Below are 11,828 nucleotides of genomic sequence, written 5' to 3' on the forward strand. Positions count from 1 at the left end.
ATCCAGCTGAATTATTTATTTTATTTAGAAGTCTAGATCACGTACACGCTGTCCAGCAGCGCTATCATGTTTAACGCCAAGATATCTCCCTTTGAACACAAACACCCTCCGAACGCCAGAGAAAGGACAACGTCCAACGTCATGTGACCTCAAAGCATGAAGCATTCACATTGTTCTCATACACCCCCCCCCTCCCCCCCACACACACACACACAGAACTGTTTCCCATGAAGAAACTGTACTAATCCCTTCTTAGGAGCGGTTTTATTAAATAAGCAAACGAACTATAAAACTTCATTTTTGATCTTTTGACTTGCGCTGACGTTTATGGAGACGTAAAAACACAACAGTAAAAGCACAAAAAGGTTTCTTTTAATCGTTCAAGTACAAGACCGCTATAAAAGCTCATAAAACTTTATAGAACCGTCTTAGAAACGGAGAGTCCGGCAATAAAACCCCGAGGTCTTCATCGCTCAGCGTAAAAAACAACTGAACTGGCGTTTCCGTTCCAATACTTTCGGAGGGGACTGTAGATATTGAAGTTATACAGCAGGATGTCACACGGATAAAAAGAGATGACAAGTCTCGGTTTGATCAATAAAACCACCGCAGCAGATGAGTTCAGACCTGTTCTCACTTTCATTATAGCAGCCATAAACCATTGCTCCCCCATCAGTGCCTCTCTCTAACCCCGCCTCTCTCTAACCCCGCCTCTCTCTAACCCCGCCTCTCTCTAACCCCGCCTCTCTCTAACCCCGCCTCCAAAAGCGAGCGTCACGTTTAAGATGAGAACGCTCGAGATCGGATAAAGTGTTGTGAAGGAGGAGAGTGTGTGATGTCAGGAGCGCGATCCATTTCATCCCGTTCATCAGCATTCCCGGGAGAGCGAGGGCAAGGATAAACGATGCTGAGGGATGAGTAGAGCTTTCTCTCCATGCTGAGAGAGCGAGAGAGAGAGAGAGAGAGGAAGCTAGTTGACTCTGAACAGTAGCCCTTATTGAAAGGAACCGCGAGGAGACGGAGGCGTGTCCTGCATGTGTAGCAGCTGCAGACTGAAAGAGAAATACCTGGACCCGTCCCGCCCGAGGGAAAGCGTTCGCGCCGACCCGATTCCTCGTCGCGCTGTACGAGAGCTGAATAAACTATAACAGACCGTGTGATAGCGTGCGATAAAGATCCTCTAACGTTAGACCCGCGATTAAACAAAATGACCAGGTTCTGTTCACGTCGTCGATCTTTACCGTCCGTTAGCACGGTTCCGTTAAGGAGAAGGGTCCGCGGTACGAGAGCGGCCTCTAGAGGCGAAATAAAAACCCGCCACTGGCTAATTTTGACGTGTTATTTGAAGTGTTTTTTGATTCATTTTGGATGTCTCTATTTTTAATTGGTATTCGGAGCGCTACGTTCTGCTTCAGTTTGCTATGCAGCTCTTATTTACTTTAATATGCATGAATAATTAAAATATATTCATATTTATTTCAGTAAACAAAATGTGAAAAGTGCAGTACGTCTCCATGGTCCAGTCAGTACGGTTTATTTTTGTAATAACGTTCAGCGATATTTTACTTCGAGTGTTAAGTTTTCGTTGAGGAACAATGCTGAACACTACGGGCCGAGTAAAGGGTCATCAGCAGGTACGACCTGGCTTCGTGATGGGTATGGGTACAATCCAGTATGGGTTAAAACTTGAACCGTTTTAACCAGTACACAGAACAACAACCATTAAAGGGTTCTAGACTTGAGTTAAACCCCCCCCCCACATCCCACACACACACACACACACACACACACACACACACACACACAGGTCAAAACCCAAACTAATAACAGATGTCATGCAGTGTGTACATGTACACAGTTTCCTCTGTGTGTGTGTGTGTGTGTGTGTGTGTGTGTGTGTGTGTGTGTGTGTGAGTAAAAGATCTCATTAAGGTCATAGAGGTTACACAAGTGTAGCTTTTTAGGTCCAGATGACGGAGCAGTGAGCCGTTTCAGTGACCAGAAGAGGAAGTTCGGATTTTTCCAGAAATAACTGCCTGCGTGTGATCATTACACGGCAAACCGGCAACACGCGAACACGCCAACACACACCACGCGTCAGGGTAACATCCGGAAACATCCGGAACATCCAACACACTCCTGCTCCCTGAACCGAGGTGTGGGACTAATGTTTGCAGATTAAAACATGTGAGAAACATGTGAGAGAGAGGGGGGGAGAGAGAGAGAGAGAAGGAGAGAGAGAGAGAGAGAGAGAGAGAGAGAGAGAGAGAGAGAGAGAGAGAGAGAGAGAGAGAAGGAGAGAGAGAGGGATAGAGAGAGAGAGGGAGAGAGAGAGAGAGAGAAGGAGAGAGAGAGGGATAGAGAGAGAGAGGGAGAGGTAGGGAGAGGTAGAGAGAGGGAGAGAGAGAGAGAGAAGGAGAGAGAGGTAGAGAGAAAGGGAGGGAGAGGGAGAGAGAGAAGGAGAGAGAGGTAGAGAGAGAGAAGGAGAGAGAGAGAGAGAAGGAGAGAGAGGGAGAAGGAGAGAGAGGGAGAGAGAAAGGGAGGGAGAGGGAGAGAGAGAAGGAGAGAGAGGTAGAGAGAGAGAAGGAGAGAGAGGTAGAGAGAAAGGGAGGGAGAGGGAGAGAGAGAAGGAGAGAGAGGTAGAGAGAGAGAAGGAGAGAGAGAGAGAGAAGGAGAGAGAGGGAGAAGGAGAGAGAGGTAGAGAGAGAGAAGGAGAGAGAGAGAGAGAAGGAGAGAGAGGGAGAAGGAGAGAGAGGGAGAGATGGAGAGAGAAGGAGAGAGAAGGAGAGAGAAGGAGAGAGAGAGAGGGAGAGAGAGGGAGAGAGAGAGGGAGGGAGAGAGAGAGAGAGAGAGAGAGAGGTCAGAAACAGTGGCACAGACCAACCAGTTAGACAGGCAATCTGGTCAGTCATGAGAACGCACACCGGATTAAGACACACAGTTACAGGTGCAATCAAAAGTATTCGACCCCCATCGCAGATCAGGTTTGACATCTTGTCAAAATGTACAGACTTTCAGCTGCGGCGAACAGACCGAACAAAAGCAGTTGAAATCGTTCGACACGACGAACGCTTCAAGCGGTTTCCCCAAATTCAACTGAAAATCATTTCTCCAGTGTCAAAATTATTCACCCCCCTGAACAGAATCCACACACACACAAACAGCACACACATTCAGAACAGGAGTTGTCTCGAGCACACCTGATACCAAACTCAAGGGCTTCCTGACTGGAGAAGTCATTACAAGTTGAATTTGGTCAATAAACCTGCTTTGCGATGGGGGTTGAATACTTTTGACTGCAGCTGGAGGACAGACAGGTGGGTAGACAGACAGACAGACAGACAGGACAAAGAGAAAGAGGAAGAGAAGACAGAAGCGTGAGACGGGTTAGCTGCTTTACACTCGTGCAGTACGACGGACGACGGGTACCTGTCTCACACTCTCAGCGTGCGCCTTGTGCGCGTACAGTTACAACATCCTCACAGCCAATCACACGCTCGCACAAAGTCTCTGTACACACCGAGAACCGTTCAAGTACACCGGAGAAACTCCGGCTGACGGCGTGATCGCGAACACCTCAGAGAGGCAGACAGGTAAGATATGCAGAGAGGGAAGACAGATGGGCAAGTCAGACAGGTAAAACAGAGACGAGACAGATAAAAGAGGAACAGGACAGACAGACAGGTAAGATGATACGACAGACTGTAAGGCTAGAGACAGTCAGACAGAGGAGTAAGATGAGAAGACACTGACAGGTAAGACAAAGAGATGAGACAGACACAAATGAGAAACAGGACAGACAGACAGACAGACAGACAGACAGACAGAGAGAAGTAAGGTAAGACAACGGTAAAACAGGCAGGTAAGACAGAATGACAGGTAAGGGAGAGAAATAGGACAGACTGACAGACAGAAAGGTAAGACGGACAGGTCAGACAAGTAAGATGGTAAGAGAGAGTAAGACAGCTAAGATAGACAGTATGATAGGCAGGGAAGGCAGAACAACAGACAGGTACGACAATTAGCGCAACAGGTAAGAGAGATAAATAGGACAGACCAACAGACATACAGGTCAGTCAGTCAGACAGACAGACAGACAGACAGACAGACAGACAGAGAAATAAGATGGTAAGACAGACCAACCAGTAAGGCGAACAGACAACTACAGTAAGACAGGTATGCAAGACTAGCAGACAGGTAAGTCTGTAAGACAGACAGACAGGTCAGACAAAGAGGCAGACTAGATGACAAACATACAACGAAGACAGACAGATAAGACAGACAGATAAGACAGACAGATAAGACAGACAGATAAGACAGACAAACAGAACAGAACATCCATATGGCAGCAAATCACCTTGCTCTTTTTCAAGCCCCGCCCACATGTCCATTATATAGCCGTTGCTATGGTTACAGTCCGGAGGTCGTTTCCTCAAGCTTTTCTTTTGGACGTTAATTAAACGTGTTGTTCGGGTCTGCGGTGAAACATGGGCGGAGTCTGAACCGATATTTCTGCCCGTCGGCATGGTTACAGCGTATCAGGAGCGGCGGATTAGAAGCGTCATTAAATCTATATTAGAAATAATAAACCGAGGCTTCGGGCCAGGGATATTTTGTGAGTAAAGCACATGGAGACTGGAGCAGAAGTTCCACATACGCCGGGACATGTTCTAGAGCGTTCGATCTGAACGTCTCCATGACGACAGCGCCGCAATTTACAGATTAGAAAAGGATCAAAGAACTCTTTCATTCAAAAAAAACAAAAAAGGATGAGACTAATAACGTCAAAATATTTCCTCTCCTGCCTGAGGTGAGGGTCAGGAGTTCAGAACACGATGTACAGCAAACACCTCACTAAAGACACGTACGTGTGTGTGTGTGTGTGTGTGTGTGTGTGTGTGTGTGTGTGTGTGTGTGTGTGTGTTTTACAGTTAACATTTTATAATCAGAACAGTGGATTCCAGTGCTGTAATGTTTACTGTAGCAACCAGATTTAACTGGAACAGACTAAGCGCGGACGCGCGCACGCACACACACACACACACACACACACACACACACACACACACACACACACACACACACACGTGTTTTCTGATCTGTAACTAATGTGTTTTTACTGACAACAGTAGGGTCACCTCAAGAGAGAGACAGACAGACAGGTAGTGAGACAGAACAAACGAGAAATAAGTAACACACACAGACAGACAGGTAGGACAATCTGAGGGACAGAGAGATAGACCGACAACTATGAAAGTAGTAAGACAGACAGAGAGAGAGAGAGAGAGAGAGACACACAGACAGACAAACAGACAGAGAGACACAGACAGACAGACAGACAGAGAGAGAGAGAGAGAGAGAGAGAGAGAGAGAGAGAGACAGAAACAGACAGACAGAGAGAGAGACAGAGAGAGAGACACACAATAACAGACAGACAGAGAGAGAGAGAGAGAGAGAGAGAGAGAGAGAGAGAGAGAGAGAGAGAGAGAGAGAGAGAGACACAGACAGACAGAGAGAGAGAGAGAGAGAGAGAGAGAGAGAGAGAGAGAGAGACAGAAACAGACAGACAGAGAGAGAGACACACAATAACAGGACAGACAGAGAGAGAGAGAGAGAGAGAGAGAGAGAGAGAGAGAGAGAGAGAGAGACACAGACAGACAGAGAGAGAGAGAGAGACAGACAGACAGAGAGAGAGAGACAGACAGACAGAGAGAGAGACAGAGAGAGAGAGAAATAGAACAAACCAACAGGCACACTGTTAAGTCAGAATTACTGTAAAATGTTAAGACAGACAGGTACAAGACACTGATGCAGTGGAACCGAGGAAGACAGACAGTCAGACAGACAGATTCAGTAATAATCCAGTGTTTACTATAGACACAATGGGTGGAAAACTGCTGCAAGTGACCTTTGACCTCTGCATGTTAATATTAACACATTACATCCTTGTCATTGTACTTTAGTGAGCACATGGGTAATAATTCTCACTCTCTCTCTCTCTCTCTCTCTCACACACACACACACACACACACACGCGTGCGCACACTCGACCCAGCCACAGTCACGTACATTACGTTTATATGCTTTTATTTTTATCAGACTCGCCAGCCTACGCCAAAACATCGCTACCCGTCTCACGCTCGCGCAGGACGACGGTCCCCCGTCTCACGCTCTCAGCATGCGCGCTGTGTGCGTACGGTATCGCCCGGCCGTAGTTACAACATCCTCTGGGCCACACACACGTTTACACAAAGTCTCTGTACACACTGATAACATTTAAGTGCACTCGAGAAACGGCTACGCCGTTAGCACGCTGAAGCGCGGGACCTCGTACGTGTCCCGCCGTCAGAAGTCACGGGGTCCATCCTGAACCTCACTCAACACACAGACGTGTCGAAACCGTCCGACCTCACAGGTTCCCGTCAGGAGAAGCAGCTCTTTCACCTCGAGTAGCTCCGCCCCTCAAACCCGGACAACCTCCAAGCACCGATTTGTTTAAACTTTCAGTTCATTTCATTATTTTAAGCCTCTAGTCGTGCGTTTACTTTTTCACACTTCCCAACACAACTGTTTAGCCTTAGACGCCCACGTTTCTTACACTTCACATCTTTAACTTTCCAGTCAGAAGTTCAACTCCTACAAGTTTGAAGTTACCAGGACTGATTTATTCCTACGGTCTTTAATGTATTAGAAGTTCTACAAGACTACGTTGATTTTTTTTTCTTTATGTATACATGCATGTTTACTTTTTTCCCCCAGGTTGCAATTTCTACAATTTTTTTAAATATCTTGGACAAAAAAAATCTCAAATCTTTCGCTTCAAGCCCAGCACCTTTTCCTTTTTTAAAGCCCCGTACGTTTTATTTCCCGAGGATTAAAGCGCCACAATGATCTTCCCCCGGCTTTAACCCCTACGCTGTGATTTTTAGAGCCTTCAGCTGATAGAAATTTCTTAATCTCAGTGAAGAAAGTCAGATTTTAGTTGATATTTTACAGATGTTAAGCCTCGAGTGCTACCGTTTGTAAATCATTTCTAGGCTAGTCTACGTAGCGTTTTCAGCTCCACGCTAGGTTCGGCTACGCCAGCCGACGGTACTCCACGTCCGCACCGCTCTCGAACCATTTCACTCCACACCATAGCGCGGGGGTCTTCAAACGCAGAAGATCTCCACCCTCGCTGTAGGATCGACTCACGACGTTTAAGAGAGCGCACATTTGCATAACCCCGCCTCCACTCCCCCCTCCCCCCCTTGAGAACTGACTGGGAGATGATCCTAAATACGTTAAGACACTGGATCTTGAGGGAGCTCGAGAAGACTCTGAACTCACCTCCGCGCCTCAGAAATGAAATAATATTTGATATATTTGAGTAGACTGTGCTGTAAAAGGAATGACGTGAAAACATCTGAGGGAAAGAAAAAAAAACACACACACACACACACACACACACACACACACACACACACACACACACGGTCATTTCCGTCTTTAACTAGCTTTAATTTGGACTCTCCTGTGTTTACTGTGGCCTGCAGCTACACTCTTTCTTTGTGTTGTGGTCTGTTTTTCCTTCATTCTTTCACTCGCTCTCTCTCTCATTTACTCTCTCTGATCTGTTTTTACCGAGGGCCAGACTCCTCCGCTTCGATATTTATCGTTCCCGTGTAAGGAGTGCGTGTGCGCGTTTTCGAGACGCCGGATCGATGCGTAATCATCTTGTACGGACACTAGAAATATCACTCGGTCACGAAAACAGAAAACATTCTGATAAAACATCAAAAGAGCGCCAATCAGGTAGGTTACCGCGGTTACCGCCGTCGGGGTGTCATCATGTTATAATTAATTCGGAACGACGCGGTTTCGACCACGATCGTGGGTTCGGGATCATGTGGGTTCATTACTGCGACCGAGAAAAGCCTCGGTGTGGAAGCAAAAAGGATTTAACTGCTAGCTAACGGTTACGCCAAACTATTTCCTACAGCTTGATGAAGAAAAACAAGAACAAACAAACAAACAAGTAAATAAATAATCAAGCAGTTAAGCTTGGTTCAGTAAACAGCTAGCTAATTCGGGGTTTTTAAATAGCTAGCTCGTTTGTTTTTGAAAGTTTATGGGACGCTGGGAACGCTGCGAGGTGGAAGTCTGGTGTGAACTTCAATTCTCTGTTCGTACCCCATTTATTTATTTATTTATCTGTTTGTTTACTTATTCAATGTTGATAAATGTGTGTATACACACACACACACACACACACACACACCCAGGAAAAATTTTTGGAGGCAATAGAACAAACATTTACCCGCCATCTCCCTTTGATGACACACAAACACACTCCACCAGAAGAAATGATCAACCCGGAGATGTACAGAGAGCTGAGAGAATGGAAAAATAAATACTTGTAGAATTATTTTTAGACAACAACTCGCCCTAAAAATAAATAAATAAATAAATAAATAAAAACAGACAATGAAGGAAGGAATGAAAATGACATCTGAACTCGTCCTGCCCCGCACATCCCCGGCTCAACGAGGGCGGAGCTGAGATTCCATCACGAGCATTTCTAGTGAACTCCATTACTGACTTCATCTACACAGTGCAGCCTAACACACACATATCTGTACAACAGAAAATGAACCAACACCTTCTGACCAATCAGAGTCCAGAACCCAACAGCGCTGTGGTGCGACGCTGACTGAGACAGACTTATGTTCTTATTAATGTGTGGAACGTCGTGTTGAAGTGAACAACGTTCTAGTAAGAACTCTAGATAAAAATACATTCGTTTTCTATCCGAATATTCCCTGTTTCAGGACAGCGCTACCCAGAATGCCGCATAACGCTGCAGAGAAACTGTTTTCAGCATCGTATGAGAATCTGTGGGAGGCTTCAGCGTTCAGAAAGCATCACTGACAAACTGTGGATCCTTTCAGGGCTCGCTCACACACACACACACACACACACACACACACACACACACACACACACACACACAGTGCCTTTGTCTTGCAGCTGGAGAGAGAGAGAGAGAGAGAGACAGAGAGAGAGAGAGTATTGGGGACAGCTCGTCCCATAGCTGCTCAAGCTCCTGCACAGAAATGCAGCCGGTCCTCTCTAACTAGACAAACACAAAGGCTCATGTGCCTACACACACACACACACACACACACACACACACCTCTGCAACCATCAACAGTGCATGAAAAAATGAGAGCACAAAAGCTAGAAATAGAAAGACAGACACAAAGATACACACGTACGCGAACGTATGTACATCAGGGCTGGTCGATAGATCGGTCTCAGTGTCGGTATCGTGATAATCGATCTTCTTGTTACTGATATCGGATTATGCTGCAATATGCAAATGAGTCCTTTAACCAACCGTAACTGTTATTGTGCGCTGTGAGCATCCTGACCAATCTCTGACCTCTACAGCCGGGCGATAAATCAAAACATTAACATCGCGATACTGTAAGGCATTTCTACAGTACACAATATGTATTACGATATTCACGTTCACTCAAACTACCAGCAGAACACTCGCGCATGCCGATTACATAATGGCTAGAAAAATTCATTTCTCTTAGATTTTATAGGTAAAATATATATATATATATATATATACACAAAAGAAATGATAAATATTTACCAATGAAAAAGAGAAACCGTAATTACATTTAGTTTTTTATAAACATAAAGATATCAAGATATCCCCAACCCTACTCTGAGCAAACAGTAAACAACAATAAACAAACTCGGACAAAAGTCAGACGATCAGAAGTCTCGTTGTTTACAATCTTTTATCTAACAGTATGACAACGTGGAAATTTATTCACAAAAATCCTTTCGCGTAATCTCAACCAATCACAGCGAGCGTACAACGCGTGATCAGAGCAGCACTGTGGGAGTCGGAGTCAAGGGTTCTGAGTCAGAGTCTGAAGTTTTTTTTTTCTTTTAGTAGGGAGTTTGGAGTCAGGAGTTTAGAGTCAGGAGATCAAAATCAGGAGTTTGGAGTCGGGGGTTCGGAGTCGGACGTTTAGAGTCAGAAGTTTCTTGTAGTTTAAAACTGGGTGATTTAGAGGAGTTTAGATTTACACTTTATAGTGTGAAGCGTTTATCTTCACTGTTATCTCACACACAGAGAGGCCACAAGAGTGAAGAAAGATAAATAGACAGACAGATAGATAGATAGACAGATAGACAGATAGATAGATAGATAGATAGATAGACAGATAGATGTGAGCTAAAAGCATATAATAATTTTTTTTTTAGAATAAATAAATGCAATAAATATGGAACTGAGCAACAATAAATAAAAGCAAAAACAGAAATAAGGGAGAAGAGAAGAGTAAATAAGAGTAAATAATTAAAGAAGTGAGAGAATACTATATAATAAAAGAAAAAATAAAGAGGTGAGACTACATAAGAAAATTGTTATACAAACAATGCAATAAACTAAAGATAAACAAAATCAACTCAACACAAAACAAATTCAGAAAGAGATAAATAAGAAACAAGATAAATGTGTTTGTATTTCAGTATTGTATCTACAATCCGCGACTGCAGTGATAACGCACGCGCCGTAACAGATGAAGCAATTTGAAAACAAATAAACAAACAAACAAACAAACAAACAAACAAGAATCCCCCCGACGCGCGCGCACAGTGAACACTGTGAAGTGAACCGTCCAGTTAGAATCACAGCGCTCGTGCAGTGAAGTGGAAACTTGACTGTGAACTCACCAAAGTTTGCTCGTACTGCAGCGCGCGCTGATCCGTACCGTCTCCGGCCATGGCTGTGTGCAGACGCTCGCGGAGACCAGTAGAGGAGATGGGGAGAGACACAGGCTGCGCCTCGCGCGCACACACCGGAGCTCGGGACACGAAGTGAAGCCCAACACAACACACGGCGGGACACGCGCTGAGCACGGGCACGCACGGACACCGAAGATTTATGCGCGAAACTGTGCCATAAAGTCTGCACGCGCGTCACGCGACAGTAGTCAACAGAGAGCGAGTGTTGCATAACGTAAACCGGAGTTTGTTCATCTTTTATATTCCGCAAATAGTCCCGTTTCCTCACGCGAGCCGAGGCGGGACCACGGCGGAAATCAGAGGTTAGGTCTAAAACCGCACACTACCGCACTACAAAGTGTGCCATATGAGTGAGCCTCTTTGGCTGCGTACTAATTCATCATACTTCTGTAAAACAACAGTGTGCTGTTTTGGACGGAGCCAAAGTCTCTCTCGCGTTCTTTCTCCACCCCCCTACGCTTTTTTCTACAATGGTACAGTCCGCTCTCTGAAGTTTGATGTGGCGCGAGCGGCTCAGCGTGTTCTCGAGTCCGGGTTCATTGTAGTTTGTTAGCATTTAGCTCAGAGTGTGAAACAGTTCGTCCGTCGCTTCGAGTTAAAAGTTTACGTGGGTTTCAGGATCAGAAACTTACATTTTATGTATGGAACCTAACTGATAAAACGTCAAAGAGAGAGAGCAGATGATTAATTAGCGTACAGACAAAACAAACATCATGTTCATAAAAAAAAAAAATAAAAAATGTTGATGTTCGACGAATGTGTCACCTAAACCTACTTCACAGCTTCAAACTACATTCCAATGGCTTGTTTTTATTCCAAACTAATCTAACTTGGTCATCTAATCTTGCCCATGAATACTGAATGGTTCTGGAAAACCCTGGACTTCTGTAGGTCAGGTTTCCAACATGTACAGCTGTCCTGAATGTTTAATGAGGTCCTGGGAAAGTGTTGAGATGGGCTGCTGGGCTACTGAGATTAAAATGTACACTATATGGGGGGTGGAAAGTATGTGCACC

The 11,828-nt window shown here is 45.1% G+C and overlaps 1 protein-coding gene across 1 annotated transcript in view; it reads right to left on the reverse strand.

Moving 5' to 3' along the window:
• Positions 1-11,415, reverse strand: part of clcn2c (chloride channel 2c) — a 75,587-nt gene extending 64,172 nt beyond the window's left edge. The window contains exon 1 of the mRNA XM_053679204.1: positions 10,741-11,415. Coding sequence (XP_053535179.1) covers positions 10,741-10,791 — 51 coding nt within the window. The 5' untranslated portion in view covers positions 10,792-11,415. The remainder of the gene's footprint in view (positions 1-10,740) is intronic.
• Positions 11,416-11,828: the final 413 nt, after the last annotated feature.

This window comes from Ictalurus punctatus, unplaced genomic scaffold (assembly GCF_001660625.3).
Source record: "Ictalurus punctatus breed USDA103 unplaced genomic scaffold, Coco_2.0 Super-Scaffold_100071, whole genome shotgun sequence".
In the NCBI taxonomy this organism is placed as follows: Eukaryota; Metazoa; Chordata; class Actinopteri; order Siluriformes; family Ictaluridae; genus Ictalurus; species Ictalurus punctatus.